The following is a 16,670-nucleotide window of genomic DNA, read 5'->3' on the forward strand; positions in this document are numbered from 1 at the left end:
GCAGAAAAGTGGAAGAAACAAGGATTTCCTTCGTTTATGGAGTTTGATTAGCCATAAGTGGCTTGGCTTCCACTAGTTTTTCTAGTGGAAAATCCTTTTTCACTACAGCATTTTGCTCAGTGTTGTAACAGTGAAGTGAGCAATATACTTCAGCCTCACTTACTGTCCCAACAAGATAAGAGGAACTGCTTTTGGATTGCTTGGTGGAACAGAAGGAAAGGAGTTAAGACAGAGGTTGTATGAGCAGGAAAATAGCTCTTGAAAGCAAGTTTCTTGTTCCTTTCCTTGCTTACCTCATGAGGTTGCAGTTGTTCATTCTTTTTCAACCAAAACCTCTTTTCTGCTGTTTTTGTAAGTCAAGAGTAAAGTGACATAAGCAGCAGTGAACAGTACTGGTACTCGTGCATAGAGATAAGTGTTCCTTGAAGGGCGCTCTGAACGGTCTGTCACAACACCTTTTAAATACTGAGAGTTTATGAAGCATAATAATTGAGTGTTTCTCATAAAGTGCCATTACACTCCTTAATAATGAGACAACCACAGGCAGAAGGAAAACACTTTGGTGCTTTCCTGCCTGGTCTGTTGCATGCTCTCCACTGAGGCTGCGATACTTGCATTGAGCAGCAGTTGCAAAGAGATTGGACTCTGTTCTGTTCTAGTTTTCTTCCTTTCTGGTCTGGCAGTGAAAACAAAGATATCTTGCAGTCTGCTCTACCTAAGTCTAAGTTCTCTCTTTCTTCTTGGCACTAAGCCTGCGTTGTTAAACTCTCATCTACTGCGATACTGCAATTTATAAGAAGTATGGACAGTTGTAGAAATGGAACTTCAACTAAGGCAAATATATGTTCAGTGTATATTGAACCAGTATTGTCTTGTTGAGTAAAAATTTCTTTATAGTGAAGAGGGGGAGTGAAAAATGGATTAAAAGAATTTTTTTTATCTTTGTTTTGGGGGCAGGGTGTGTGTGTCTGTTTTACCAGGACATTTGTCTTTTTTTTACTCATTTCTGGGACATTGAGTAGACCATACTGAACTGAACTGCCTTAGAGTATTTTTTGATACATTTCTTTACTGGCAAACTTTTTTCCTGAATACATTAACTTGTCAAGTTTTTGCAGAATAAATGTGCTAACCTTTTCTGAAGAAAGAACATTGAAGCCTCTGACTTGCACGAAAGACCAAATCCTGTTTTCTCAAATTGACAGCTGTTTTATGCTTCTGTGTGCCTGTGTTGTCTCCTGAAAAGTGATCATCTTGCTTACAAATGATATCTTGTATTATAATATATCTTTATCGATAAAAGAGAAAATATCAGTTGCCTTTAATGCTACCATATCAAAAGCATGTAGGCTTTTCTCTAGTTTTCAGTGGTGCTTAATTATGTATTCTTTGTCTTCGAAGAAACTGGATACAGAGCCTTTGGAACTGTTTGAGATTGCTGTCAAAGAACTCACATTTGATCAGCTGCAGTTATTGAAGGTATTGCTACTTTGGCTAGTGTGTTATGCTGTGTGTATAAAGCTTAGATTTTTTAGAGTAACTATAGATAGTTTGGGAGAGCACAAGCTTTAAAAATTGTACAAGTAGAACAAGTAGCTAATTCCTGGAATAGTACTTCTGCACCATCATTACAACTTGAATAAATTTCATTATTTATATCTTCTAGAAGGGTGGTCTGACAGGTGGGGTCAGGGAATGAGACTGGGCCACTGAAGACCCAGCTGAGATTCGTGTCCTCAGTAAGGAAGCACCTGGCTGGTCCAAGAACTATGTTTCTTTTAACTTAAAATCACTTGCTCTCCTCCTTTTTTTTGGAGAGAGAATTTGAATGGAGTGAGGGAGTTTGGCCCTACGCCTGGCCTGATTCTATCTCAGTATATAACTACATTATAAAACCTGTGCCTGCGCTTGATTGGAAACAAGGAGTCTTAACATTTGACAAAGGAAGATTTAATGTTCAGACTTCTTAACATCTTAATGTTAAATTATATTCCGTGTGTTTCTACTATTGAACACATTTTCTGTGCTTTCAGTAAGAATATTTTCAGTTTGTTTTTGAGCTTTCATTGCAATCTTTGTTTGAAGTTTGAAAGAAAATTGTGTTGTGTACTAGGATTTCCTTTATTCTTTTACAGATCACTAAAAATATGTCTGTAATGGACTTTTAAAACCAATTTATAAGGAAAATTAGTTGCATTTTACATGTAGTAAGATCTTTATGGGTGGAGTACTAGTTAATATTATTGTTTTTATGCTCTTTAGCTGGCTCACGTGACTGCCCTGAAGGTAAAAGACCACAATGGTATGTACTAGTTTGCAGGAGTCTTGAGATTTATTTATTACTGTGTAAATACAGATTCTGTGATTGCAGTCATTTGTTCTAATGACATTTGGTTTCTTCCTGAACATTTCTAAATGCTTATGTAGTTACTTCAATCTTGTGCATGCTGTAGAGTTCTTTGCTGTGGCAAGTAAATACCTGGACAGAAGTTACTCCCTTGGGAAGATGAGGCAGGAGGGTAGAAGTTTAATATATAGATAAATATATATTTTATGAATATTCATAATTGCCACTAATGCTCCCATCTTATGCTTCTCCAGCTGAACCTTTTTGGCAGCTCTTCAGAACTGCTAGCAAGAACTTTGGTAACTGCTGTAGGCTGTCTTCCTGGTGCTGTAAATCTTGGGCCTTAATTCATCCCCTTTATAGGGACAGCAAACTGACAAAGTATTTTACACGTTCTAACTGTCTGGGAAAAGATAAAATAAATAATAAGCCTTGACAGGCAAGGCTGCTTGTACTGGATGTGATTCAGTGGCTGAAACAGTGAGGGATGGAAGAACCTGTTTCTGATAAATATTCAGGCAAGATTTTTAATAAGGGTAAAAATTATTTTCCCAATGGCAAAACATGAATTGCCAACACTATCATTGGAGTATGTCAGTGTTAGAGGGAAGGCTTTGGTAATCAAAGGATAGACCTGGTTCCATTCTTTACTCTCAAAGGCCTTATGATTTTGAGCCAGTCTTTTCTTGCTGGGATTAGCAGTGCTGCTGTTTGTTTTTGATTCAATATTTTGTATTTCTTTTCAGCATCTTTTAAAGAAGAAGAAAACTCTGCTTTTGAGACCCAGCCATTTCCTTCTCTGCAGAGAGTAAGCAGCAAATATAGAGCAATAGAGATTATGATTGTGAAATGTGAAAACATGTGTTTTTCTTTCAGCTTTGTGCATGTAGCAAGAGATAGTCGTATTTGGGTTTGGGCCTCTGATATCAGTGCTGGAACTGAGAACATAGGTTTTATTGTTGACCACTGAAGCCTTTTCAGCACTTAAAAGTAATAGATTGCCTACCTTTCAAGCTTCTTAATTCATGAACCCATGTGGTATAGCCTGGGATGCACTCAGTTTTACAGCTGGTTAGCATCTGAGTATTGCGTTCAGATACAATAACAATTGTTTGCTAATTTGGGGTAAAAAACCCAGAAACAAACCAACCAAAAAACCCTGGCCTTTGGTAATTCATCACGTACTCTTGCCCATCTGAAAAAGCCAGGCACAGAGAAATGTTAAGTGGATTTCTTTTCTAGTACATTCCAATGACTGTTTGCCAGATTTGGGCTTTGTGTTGGCTTATTTTTCACAGAAACAACTGACAATTGTTGACCAAATACAGTTTCATACCATTTGCAGTCTTTTTTTCCTCTATTATTATTTTTCCCCTCACTATTTTTCCTGATGTCTGAACTTTAATATGAATGTTAATATGCCTTCTAGGGACTTGTTTTATACAATAATACTGCTTTTTATTTGGGTTTTGGAGATTATTAATATCCAATTGTTCATAGGGTTATATCAGAGCATGTATGAACTATCCATCAGTTACAGGTCATATGCCCCACTGCAGTTTTGGGTTTTTTTTTTACTGTCTAATCAGATACTGCTTAACTGCAGAAAATAAGAGAACTTTGTATAATAGACTAATGAGGTTTGATTCCTCTACCTGTTTCGATTCCCTAAATTTAATTTTCTTCCTATAAGAAAGGCTATGTTACTCTCTTCTGTACCTGGCATCTTTACAGGGTTAAAGAATCATCTACCAGTGTTTCCTTAATTTCATTAGCCGTTAGTTTCACCTTTTGATTTGAAGTCACCTTACCAATAGTTCTTCAAATTTCACATATTTCTGTGTTGTCATCATAATGGCAAGCTCCTGGATATCATACTTGGGATTATGTGTAGTTTAAGATACTTTCTGCCTTCAGAAAAACTTCCTGGAGAAATAAAAACAGTGTCATCTTTAGGAGTACAAATGGGGTATTTCTCACACACCTAAAGGTGAATTAACTTGCATTTGTACCTTCTCAAAACTTTGTCCTTAAGATTCTGTCCATTTTTATGTATTTCCTAACTTTAAACTGAAGTAGAAGAAGGTGTATATGTATCTTGTGTTAAATGTTATTTTTTTTTTTTTTTTTATTACACTGTTAGACCCTATTGGCATTAAATTCCAATGTATTCTCCTGGTAGTTACCCTCGTAGGGCTTAGATGTCCTGTTTTTCTTTGGATTCTCTTCATAAAGAAATTTTTTCAGGTCCTGGAGTCTGTTTCTGAAGATGTTGGGTTCAACATAGAAATAAAATGGATCTGCCAACAAAGGGTAAGTAAATGTACATGTGGTTTACTTTGATACTATGCCATGTCAAATTACAGGCTTTAGCCATGAGAATGGCAGGCTAAGCTAGGAACAAAGGCGTAATTTGTTTTTGTTTTTGTTTTTGTTTTTTAATGTCACCCTCTTGTTTTATTATAACCTGCTGTCTTTGAATCTGGGAGTATAACAGCACCACTCTAGCAAATGAAGAAACTTACTCTTAAAATGATAGGAGCTATTTATAGGGTTGAGTTCATAATACAGCTCAGACTGCTTTTAGTAGAAGACCCTTTTTAAAGTCAGTGGGTCGCAGCAGGTTGCGTATACTGTATGTGGGAGAAGTGACGAGTTCAGACTCTCCTGGCCTGATGCAGGAGCAGCTACAACGTTGTGCAGCAACACAAGCAGCTGTTTCCTTCAGCTGGATTGCTTAGCGCTTGGTCTAGAAGGAAATGATTGTCATGGCTAGGACTGGAAGCCTGGAGTGGGGTAAAGAAACTAAGCAGAGGGGTAGGTGGAAGTCTGTATGCATGGAGATGCTGATGCTCTTAACAGGTCAGCTGCAGGAATACTGGTACCTGCTATTCTCAAAGACGTTTGAGAAGTATCCTCTTCTATTTCTACAAATCTTGCTGTATTTTTCTATTTAGAAATAGAAGTACAAAATATCTGTAATAACTTTTAGTGATCTTTCATTTAATTCCTTTGTTTTTTCAAAATAATGCTTCCCAGAAACTCTTCTTGGATGAGAAGACAGTCAATTTTTCAGTGAATCTTACTGCTGTTAGTATTCAGCTGCAGCTCACAGGCTGATGGCTGTGTAGATCTGTAGCTAGCATTTAGCAGACTGAAGGAGTGACTTCTGTATTCGGACTGGCAAACTGAGCTCTCGTTTTGCTGAGGTTGAGTGAGAGACCATTGCTGGTTAAAATACTTTTAGTAAGCAAGTAATTCAAGGCTGAAACTTGCCCTTTCGTTTTCCAGGATGGACAGTGGGACGGCAACTTGTCAACTTACTTTGATATGAACCTCTTTCTAGATATTATTCTAAAGACTGTTTTGATGAATGCTGGAAGAAGAAGAATTGTATTTTCTTCTTTTAATGCAGATATTTGTACAATGTAAGTTAAGAAGAGATAATGTATCTTCTTGTTTGTGGTTGGTGGGGGATTTTTTTTTTTGGTAAAATTGACTTTGGACATAAGAATACCCAATAAGAAGCAAATCATGTTTTGATTAGATCTAAACTTTGAATGCCAAAATAGTTGGGGATTGAGACAAGACCACATTGTCATCTGAGCTGTGCCAAAAATAAAATAGGAGAGCAAAGTCAAAGTAGACATTTTTGTCAAGTGCCTTCCTGAATGCTTCAGTCTTGACACAGCAAAAAAGGCTGTGATTTCTTCTGGTATCACAGTGTCTTTTTCTTGAGGGGTACACAAGCCTAATTTACAAAGAAAATCATCTTAGTTACAATTTTTTCACTGTATCTGCCTTTTTAAAAAGACAGAAAAATGAAAGAACTTTGGATTACCTGTGTTTGGTTTGGGTGTTTTAGAGTTTTTTGTTTTGTTAAGCAGTTTGTTTTTCTTTTATGGAATGTCATATTGAAGGTATTGGGGCACTGAAAAAGCATAGAAATTGAACTGGGGAGCAAATAGTTGGGATACATATAAACTAACAATATGCTGTAGCACTTTGTAACAAGAAGTGATTTAGCACTGTTAATGTAAGGCTTTATGGAAATCTCATTTGCTGAGAGGCTGCACCGATGAAATACCATTGAAGGGTAAATGGGCAGGACAAAACCAAATCAGGGTAGTGATAAAAGAGTTAAGAAGCAAGCGTGTAAGAGTGCGTAATGCTAATCCCAAAATTTTGCTTCCATCTGTTGTCATTTCATACCATCTGACTGGAAAAATACACTAGTAAGGTTAGATGTTGTATATTAACCACATTTAGAAATTCTTATCGTGAATCTTTATTTTACTGTAACTCTCATTTAAGAAGAAAATTACAGAATTGAACAGTTTGAAAAGTTTATATAAACATTTTGAGGATGTGGGTCTGAGTTCACCTTGAAGTCTGGCTTCCCTCAAACTGTAAGTCTCTAGTAGTGCCAAAAAGAACAGTTGGAGCAGTTTGTCACGCAGTTTGATACTAAATGGTAGTACCATCTTGTTGCACCAGCTAGGGACTAGAAGAACATGCAGTAAGGAGTGTGATTCTCAAACAGTAATATTGAATTCCCCTGCTTTTTAACACATCTGCTACTTGCAAACTTTTTTTTTTTTCCTAACAGGGTTCGGCATAAGCAGAACAAGTACCCTGTGCTATTTCTCACCCAAGGAGAATCTAAACTCTATCCAGAGCTTATGGATCTTAGGTCTCGTACAACTCCAATTGCCATTACTTTTGCACAATTTGAAAACTTGCTGGTAAGCCGACAAGTTCTGATATTACTTGGCAGTAAAATGAAACAATTATTACTACTTGTTGTAAATCTATAATTTTTGACGCTAATGCTTGAAATGAAGACTAACCTCATAGAAGAAATACACTAACATTTTGTAACTGCCAAAATAATGTTCTTTGTTTCAAATGTCTGTTTACTACAGTGTTTAAAAAGTAGTACTGTCAGTAAACTCTTTAATCGTATTAAATTACTTTTTATTATGAATGACATTGTAAGGAGCTGCAAGTGTCAAAAGATTACAAAAACCTGATGTGAGAGTGTTTCAGAAACATGGATTTTAATTAAACTCTTCTGTATTTCAGGGAATTAATGTGCACTCTGAAGATCTGCTGAGGAATCCGTCATTTATTAAAAGGGCCAAATCCAAGGGCCTAGTTATTTTTTCATGGGGTGATGATGCAAATGACCCAGATAACAGGAAGAAGTTGAGAGAATATGGTGTTCATGGGCTAATATATGACAGGTACTTAACTGTGTTTTTAATAATAATAAAGCTTAGGAACTGTGGTATCCTGACTCTTGTGAAATTTCACGTTGCTTTTTGGCTGTCTTGAGTGCAGAATATCTTCCTTTTGTACTGTAAGTACAAGAAGCTCATAAACGCAGTTCATGAGCACGGCTAACACTAATTCCTACTTTTTCAGCTGTATATATGAAGCAGAATAACTTTTGTTTCTCCTGAGGTTAACGTAAATGTAATTTGATTCTTTAAAGAACTAGTGCATGGCATACACATTTAATGTGCTATTAACATTCCTGATGGTAATTTTTAAACTTTGACTGTGACACAGTGAGGACAGTGTTATTTAACTGTTTGGCTGAAATCTTCAGCTTTCTACACTTAGTTACGGAAATAGTTAACACAACTTAAGTGAATGATTTTAACTGAATTTTTTGCCAATGTTCTGTTGTGTTTCAAAGCTGTGAATTCACCACTTTTCCAGTTAAAATTAGCTTGGTGTGGTTCTCAGGGCAAACTGCCAAATTAGTTGCTTCAGAAGGTAGTTGTTACATCCACACAGTTCAGGTGGACTTGGGAGTACTCTGGTAAATCTGTGAACAAAAGTATTATTTTAGTTCCTTACTAAACCCAAAAGTTTTAGCTCTTTTATGAGAAAAGATGTGAAACTCATTATTATACGATGACGATTAATTTGAGAAGCTGTATTAAATTAGAATTTACGATAGATTGCAAACAATATGTACCTGGAATAGCTTTAGGTGTAACTGAACTGTCAAATTGCAGAAGTTTTTCAAACATCTTGCTTTAGCAGGGGCATTGTTTTGCATATAGTTTTACCTGGAGAAAATAAGTGTGTGTGGGATCAAGTAACATCAAGGGCTCTGTTTTATAAAGTGGAAACTGAGAGTCAAGTTAAAATGTATCTAAAGGCAAGAAATCATTTGCAATTGAGAGTTCTAGGCTCCCAGTGTGAAAAACTGTTAACTCCCTTCAATCTGATCTTGGCTATTGAGAGTCCTCCAGAGTGACGGGTCAGTGTTTCTCTGGTTTGCTGGGGTGTCCCTTCTCGTACTGTATAGAGTGTCTCCTATTATTTGGTGGTAAAAAGGAATAACGAGATTTTTACACCGGGGATCAGCTTCAGACTTGAAGTCATTGAAATGTAAGCCCTCTTCTCTGCTACGGCAGTGCTACGTGTTGTACCTCTCCTACAACTGAAGATTGAGGCCCCTTTAGTAGACGAAAAGTATCTCTGGACTAGTGTGCAGACAAGACGGTACTCCAGCTCTTTAGTGTATGGGCATAGAATTGTTAAGTAATTCGATTCTATGGTATGTGTAACTTGCAGTGATAAACTATCAGTCTATAGACAGGTGGGGTGTTTTAATCAAACACTACGGCATAAAGTGTTCTTATGCAAAATGTCTGTTCATCTGATGTCTACTAATCCAGTCCTCTGGAGTTCTTAATTACTCCTGATGCAATAAGATATGCACTACTATTAGTAAAGCAGGTGACAGCCTTTTTTTCTGACTTCACGTTACTTTCATTACTTCAGATACTTAATTGCTCAACACTACTTAAGTAACATTGCACTTATGTCAAGGCTGCAAGTCTGCTATGTGTCATCTTACAGTGCCTTTTGTACTGCTTCCTGTGTTTTAGGTTGCAGTATGATAGCAGAACATCTTTTGCCTCGCCTTCTCATGACTGACCAATTCACTGGAATTGCTTATAGGCTGAATTCCCTTACGGATTTAACTGAACAAAAAATTTTAGCCTTCCTGCACAATTTAGACCATCTAGATTCTTAATAGTAATCATCTCTCCTCTCATAGCCTTTCCCCTGTATGTCTCTCTTCCACCTTGTTGACATCTTTCCACCTCATTGAGATAAACCCCAAAATTAATATCAATTTCAAAGCTGTTTAAAAAACAGTAGTACAGTAGTGCATTTTTTTCTTTCTTTTTCAAGCTACAAACTGCAGTTGAGTAGCAAACAATTACTTTGTTTTGGGATAATTGTTGCAGGCTTGTTAACTATAATTTCTAAATTTTACTGACCTTTTTTTTTTTTCTGTAGGCCAGAACAAATACTGGAATGTTCCTTTACAATTCTTAATTATTTTTCAGAATTTACTAATTGTCTGAGTAGAATTAAATCTAATCTTAATATAGGTTCCTTAGAAGGAGCATGACACTTCCTGAAAATTGCACCAGAATTTTCACCAGATATCTCAAGCTGGACATTTTGAAATGCAGGTGGTACCTGCAAGTCCTGGATGCATGTCTAAATCTAAAAACCTGGCAGCAAGTGTTCCCATTCACAGTGGAGTTGCTGGGTAAAGAGGGAGTCTTTTGAAACCACCTACAACTACCTGACAGGAGGCTGTAGCGAGGTGGGTGTTGGTCTCTTCTGCCAAGTAGCAAGTGACAGGACAAGACAAAATGACCTCAGGTTGTGCCAGGGGGTGTTTAAATTGCTTATTAGGAAAAATTTCTTCACTAGGAGTGTTGTCAAGCACTGGAAGAGGCTGCCCAGGGAAGTGGTGGAGTCACCATCCCTGAGGTGTTTAACAGACGTGTAGACATGGTGGCTAAGAACGTGGTTTAGTGGTGGACTTGGCAGTGTGAGCTTTACGGTCTTGAGGGTCTTTTCCAACCTAAATGATTCTGTTTGAGTGTATGAAGTTAATATCAAGACTTCACATTGTCAAAAGTTTATGTATGGGGTAAGCATCCGTATTCTGTGCTGTTTGAAGTTTAGAAATAAATTCAAAACTACTGTGAAGCAGAACTCCAGTATTGAGAGAGGGAGTGATGTACGCGTGTGTTTCAAGGTCTAGAAATAAGTAGGGGCAGCAGTAACCCATTTATTAGTGTAAGGTGAATTTATGCTACAGTTGCAGTTTCAAGTTCCAGAATATTTCCAGGACTGAATGAGGATGTGCTGCTTCCATGGCTTCTGCAGAATTTTTGTTCTCTGGACTTAAGGCCAAGTGCAGATGTTTATCAAAAAATCGCTGTGCCTGGTGTTTTGTGTTGCTGTTTACTAGACCTTTACTTAAACCATCTTAATAACAGTTATTTGTCTGAATAAGCTAGGAAGCAAATACAGCTTTTAGGCTGCTTGGATATGGGCCTGAGTTATTGTTATTGCATGCAGTAATTATTCAAAGAGTATGAACCATCTGGGTAGAGATGATTTCTCTAAGTTATTTTTTCCGAACTTTAATTGTCCATGTAGAATTGAGCAAAACATTGTAGCCACTTGTGAAGATGGCAGGAAAACAGTGTCCTGAATGCCAAAAGTTGCTGATATCAAGTGTCGGGCAAAAAAAAAATGCAGGTAGGAGGTCTTGAGTTTGTTTTGCATGGCGAAAAACTGCAAGACTAAATCCAAAAAGCTTACAAATGTCAGTGCTATTAAAAGAACAACCTCACTGGGGCAGAGGAAAGAATCCCCCCGCCTCCCCACCCCATCTGGTCCTTTCTCCACTTGGGCTGCAAATTACTAGACATACCCGAAGCCATGGAACCAATCGCATGGCCTAGTGCAGTTGCCAGGACAATATTCTGCTTTTTTCTTATGTTTAACTAGCATTCATCTCAGCGCTCAAAAATAAACTGCTTATGTTAAAAGGGCAACCTACAGACAAGTTGCTATCTCTGCCCACAGGGCTTCTATTTGGGCCCTAATCCAGAAAAGTACTTCAGGTACGTGGCTGGGTATCTTCTGTTCACACAGAAAATTACGTCTCATGCTTGAAACGCTTGTTTAGAGAAGAAACATTAACCTATTGCAGTAAAATTCTCTGGATTGGCAAAAGTAATGAATTGTGAAGCAGGATTTGTGGCGTGATTTATCTGGTATTTTTCTCCTGGCCTGTTTACAAAGCTTATCCAGGAAATATTTCTGCATTTGAATGTGCTTAACTCAATAAGAACAGTGCAGTCTTACGTTTGTACACCAGTTGGCTGTATATTAAATACCAATGTGGAGAGGAGGTGGGTGCTAACTTACACTTGTATTATCTTTGGGGTTTTTTTTAGTTCACTTTACATGGTCTGAGTTCTGTTTGCTGAATAATACACATAGCTGCATGAAAATACTATAAACAGTAATCCTCCAACATCTATGGTGGAAGCTCTTCCATGAGAATCTTCGGTGTGCCTGTCTCCTCTCTAAACACTACAGTTCCTTGTGGCTGCACGTTGCATTTGCAGACTCCGGACAAAAGCTCTGTGCTTTATCAGCGTTAGTAACTTCCCAAAACTAACACAAATTTAAGTGGCAATAAAGGCAAAAGCATTCAAAACACTTCTCAAAACTAGAAGACTGTCCAAATTTGCACCATTTTATTTGCCTGCAACTGAATGTTACTTAAATAAGTAACACCGTGGATATATATAGGAAGTTAACTAGTATTAGTTGATTTGTAGTTTAATCTACTCAGTGATTGAATTAAGATGTTACACAGTGGCAGTCTGAAGTCTTCCTTTGTGAATTGCAAAGTAAACTCAAGCTTACCTTGAAACATAAAGAAAAATGAAAAGTTTTAAGCAAAAGCTTCAGAAAACCTTTTAAGCATGAAAGCAGTGTTTTGATGCTGCTGACTCTTGGTTTTTGGACCAAGCAATAGTGAAGAAAACCAGCTGTGACTGACACTTGCTGGATGTATGTGTTTTCAGGGGCTGCAAACACACCTGAGGGGAGCGAAGCACGTCAGTTCTGTGCCCGCTGCATAACCCTGGAATGTTGTGCAAGGCTTTTTGTAGAAAGTGCTAGTTCAAAACAGTAGGATTTGGAGGACTTCCCAGTCTTCTCCAGGGCTTGCATACTGATAGGATGTCAAATGGAGAAACTTTGGTGCATAGTTACTTACAAATAATTGTCCTGTTGAAGAGCGAAGGATAGGGAGATGAGAGCTTATTCCTTATCTTGATAGTGATGTTGGAAATAATTTGTTAAGAGAAGTCCTGGAGCCGTTTTCTGTTTTTGCCAACTGCTGGTGTACTTTTGTGGACCCAAACGAAGAGGGGGGACCAGAAATTCTGAGGTGCGAGGGTAGCTCTGCTTCAGATGGTTTTCCCTGCTTTTGATTTAGAAGAAACACTGTATATACACTGGAGCAGACTGGTTCCAGTGGAGTGTGTGAAAGGAGCTTGGAGGGTTGGACTTGTCCAAAATCTCAATTGCAAAGAACTGAGTATGAGGCAAGAATTACAGAATTAATGGTTGTCCTAGTAAAAAACTAATAAAATACTTGCCAGAAGCTGCTTAAAACATTTTTAGCCACGCTCTAGGAACAAGTGGCTTAGTTGCTTTTCTGGTGTCTGGCTGATGGGAGGTACTTGATTGGCAGTTTCTAAAGTGTGTTGCTATATAGAAAACTATCTTCTAATTTCAGTGCTTTCTCCCTGAATGCATAGAGAAATTTGTCCTGTGTCAGCTAACCTAGCCAACAAAGCACAGGTGGTACTTGCAAAATAAAAGCCCATCCGTCCTTCCTTCCAGGATGCAGGTGTCTTCTGTGAGGCAATTTTCGGTCCTGTCTTTGGCCTGTGTTAGCTTATAGGTGCTGTGCAGGTAACTGCTGTGCCTTCTGTGCGTGTTCCGTAGGACCAGACAGCGTTTGTCCTCGCTTCTAGGAGTTTCTTTACAGAGACTATCTTTGATCTTACTGTAGGGAATGTGATCCATATCTGTATTTCCTGCAGAAGTGTTTCCTCATTTGAATCCCATTTTCTATATGACTCTTCAAGCTGCATATTATTTTTGATGTCTTGGACTTGCCAACAGTTCAAAGTTGTCTTGCCAGCATAAAAAGGCACCCGGCACTGTATCATGTAGCCGTCCATTGTTTTCGTTGTGATGCCGTGTCCCTTTTGGACATAGCTTGAAGTTATGGTATGAAAGAGAAAGGATGATGCAATAAAAACTAACCACTTTCTTGAAGGAATTGTAAGTGAAAATTACAAATATTCATAAAAGACTAAGGCAGAAGCCATGGTGATTTCTTCCAGCAGCTCTCATTTGAAGGAGGTAAACCTGGAGATGTGCAATACCTGAAACTGTGTAAGCGCGACAGCTGCAGGAGAGGGGAACTGGATGCCAGGATTTGCAATTTGGAACTAAATAACGTACTGGTGTTAGAAATCAATGTTGGGAGATCAGGATGTATCCTTGTCACAGTAAGTGCTGTAGCAAAGCTAGCTTACAGGAACACGAATGCTTTTGCTTTATAATGTATTACACCAAAATAGCACTTGAGTTACGCTCACTGCCTGTGCCATTAAACTCAAAATGTGTTTTGGATTTGGACAATCTGGTACGATGTTGACAATCGCATCCCACAGCTTTGTTTACGTGTGTGAAAAAAGGAAAGTGAAAAGCAGATATACTCTTTAAAGTAGTGTAGGTAGTTAAATTTGCATTGGGTATGACTAAAGATGAGGTTTTCTGGCTTTTACTTGTCACCTAATACTGTAATGGTAATTTTTTACAAAAATGGTTCTGAACTGGGAGTGGTGGTGAAATACTTGTTAAGCAGGAAGTATGAACTCTGTTCAGTGTGGGGGTACAAGCAGTGTATCGTGGTCTGCACAAATAATGTCAGTCTCTGAAATTTCTTAGGCTTTTAAGTTTGAAGCCTGGAACTCTGCTTTTCACTGCCTTTGCCACCTGTAAAACAACATTTTTCAGAAGAGTAAGTGAGGTAAATGCCAGTGGGTAGCTTATTAGTCTATCCAATGAAACATTAACCATTGTTTAAAAGGAATACCATTTGATATTGCAAGATGAGTGGCAAAACTTAAGGTACTGACCTCAAACATACTGTTCTTACTGACTTGCTGATACCTAATTTTACTCTAGTAGGGAAAAAGACCCAGTGCCTTCATCTAGTCTACCTGAGATCCGTCAGGCTGATCAGCGCTTTTTCTTTTCTCATTTATTCAGGATATACGACTCAAATCCTGAACAACCAAATATATTCCAGGTGGAGCAGCTGGAACGGCTCAAGAAAGAATTACCAGAACTGAAAAGCTGTGTGTGCCCCACAGTTAGCCACTTTAAATCCATATCTCCATGTAAATGTCATCATAGTTGCCTGGACGAGAAAGCTGTGGATAACTTGAAGAGTGTTCAAATGCAAAAGGACTAACTGTAGGCAGAATGCCATGTTGTATCTAACATCCACCACTGGAACAGTGCTGTCCATGCCTTCAGGTTGGTTTGTTTGCAGTCCCCGAATAGCAATAACAGTGTTTCTCCTTCCTGGCAGTACTTGCTAAAATTTCAAACAATGGTAAAATAGTCAGCCAGTTATTGTTCCAATTTACGTACACAGTTTTAACTTTTTCAAGATTTGCAACTTGATTATAGGAAAAAGAAAATGAAGTATTAACACTAAGTATGTGTTTAAAAATAACAGAAAACCAAGCCATCTGAGGACTGGGAGGGAGTGGAAGCTCAGAAACTAAATTGTAGGGAAGTTACAATGATCTGATGCTGAATATGCTGAGAAATTGTTTTGACTTTGATTTTACTTCAGTGCTACAAGTTGTCAGCCTGTAGCTGACAACAGGAAATTTGAGAGTGCGATTGTAAGATACGTATAATTAGATCTGGCCTGAATAAATTGGTACCTCATTTATATGTATTTGCACCGATACATCCACATCCACCTGTACAAAGCTTTGTGCCATTTTAAAATACCTATATATTTTTAAGTAAACTGCAATGCATATTAACTCCTCTTTTTTTTTTTTTTTTTCTTTCTTTTTCTTTTTTCCTCCCCACTTCATGGCACACTTAGGCTGCTGCTATTGTTTTCTCATTTGCCAGTTTAGTGATGCAGTGTCTGTGTATAGCAGTCAAAGGTGAGGCACCAGTATGATTTTTTTTCATTAATCTCACACAGGCTAAACTTTAGAAATGTTGATAATAATTTTAGCAGAATTACAGAAACATCCTCAGTGTCTGAGAATCTTTCTTGCACTGTAACCTTAATAAACAGAATAGGTACCATGCACAAACTCTACAAAATGCATGCTTTCGTTCTTAAGCATGAAATTTAGGTGTTTGCTGAGGCCCTTGCATCTTTACGGTGCTAGTTATGTGTGAAGGGTGCAAGGACCAGCTCAACTACTTAATCTTCTTTGCCTAAAACCACAAGCCTATTATTCACAAACATTTGAAGAAAAGGCTGTGTCATACATGGTTTGTCTTATTTACATAACACAAGCTACTAGCGCTTGTATTTTGCAAGTTTGGGGTTGGTTTTTTGTTTGGTTTGGTTGGGTTTTTTCCTTTGTTCTTTGGAACAAGAATCACCAATGTACTGAATTCAGAAAATCGGTATTCTGTTGGCTGGTATCTATCCTCTGTAATTTATTACAAAGTCATTGTTTAGAGTTCTTAATAGATAGGTATGCATGTTCTTTTTCCTCCTGAAGTTGCAGGTCACGCCAACACAACAGCTGTAACTTTCTACTGAAGTGTTAATGTATAATAAGAATGGAAAATATTTATTTTTTTCTCTTGTAAATGGACAAAACAGTATGTACTATATTCTTTATATACAATCATTGCTACATAGAACTGATTGTACAAAGAGTAAAGCCATTGCAAGTAAGTGCTAGAGCCTGCACTGCCGAGTAGTTTGAAACAAGCAGCTTGTTTCAACTTGCCTTGTGCATTTTTGTATTTAAAGTTTGTTTGTCCTGCACAAACAGCACAGTAATGACTAGGTAGCTGGAAGCTGTCTTTTATTTAAAAAAAAAAAAAAAAAAAAAAAAAAAAAAAGAAAAAAACAAACCCAACCACCGTCTGAAGTGTGTGAGCTGTGTTTTCTGGGAGCGAGGGGGCACTGAACCAGATTCTTGACAGCAGCGGCCTGTGGCTGTTACGCGGTAGAGCGTGCTTCTTGGGGTTTTTTCTCTCCTCATCTGTACCCCCCGGGGGCTTCTCTGGGGGCTCTCGGGGGCTTTGCCAACAGCTGTTCGGTGCGTCGCCGCCCGCCAGCGGGGCAGCGCACCCGCGGAGCTGCTGCAGGAGGGGGCGGTGTTACGTT

General features: G+C 38.1%; 1 protein-coding gene across 6 annotated transcripts in view; it reads left to right on the plus strand.

The window, feature by feature from the left end:
• GPCPD1 (glycerophosphocholine phosphodiesterase 1) overlaps nt 1–16,282 on the plus strand; it is a 46,624-nt gene extending 30,342 nt beyond the window's left edge. For 3 of the 6 annotated variants that reach the window (XM_055713220.1, XM_055713218.1, XM_055713219.1), the window contains exons 13-20: nt 1,402–1,479; nt 2,263–2,302; nt 3,094–3,155; nt 4,595–4,660; nt 5,639–5,775; nt 6,957–7,092; nt 7,433–7,593; nt 14,555–16,282. In XM_055713220.1, the coding sequence (XP_055569195.1) occupies nt 1,402–1,479; nt 2,263–2,302; nt 3,094–3,155; nt 4,595–4,660; nt 5,639–5,775; nt 6,957–7,092; nt 7,433–7,593; nt 14,555–14,759 (885 nt within the window). In that variant the 3' untranslated portion in view covers nt 14,760–16,282. The other 3 variants (XR_008732697.1, XR_008732698.1, XM_055713221.1) reach the window with 3 other exon arrangements.
• Nucleotides 16,283–16,670: the final 388 nt, after the last annotated feature.

Source organism: Falco cherrug, chromosome 6 (assembly GCF_023634085.1).
Source record: "Falco cherrug isolate bFalChe1 chromosome 6, bFalChe1.pri, whole genome shotgun sequence".
NCBI lineage: Eukaryota > Metazoa > Chordata > Aves > Falconiformes > Falconidae > Falco > Falco cherrug.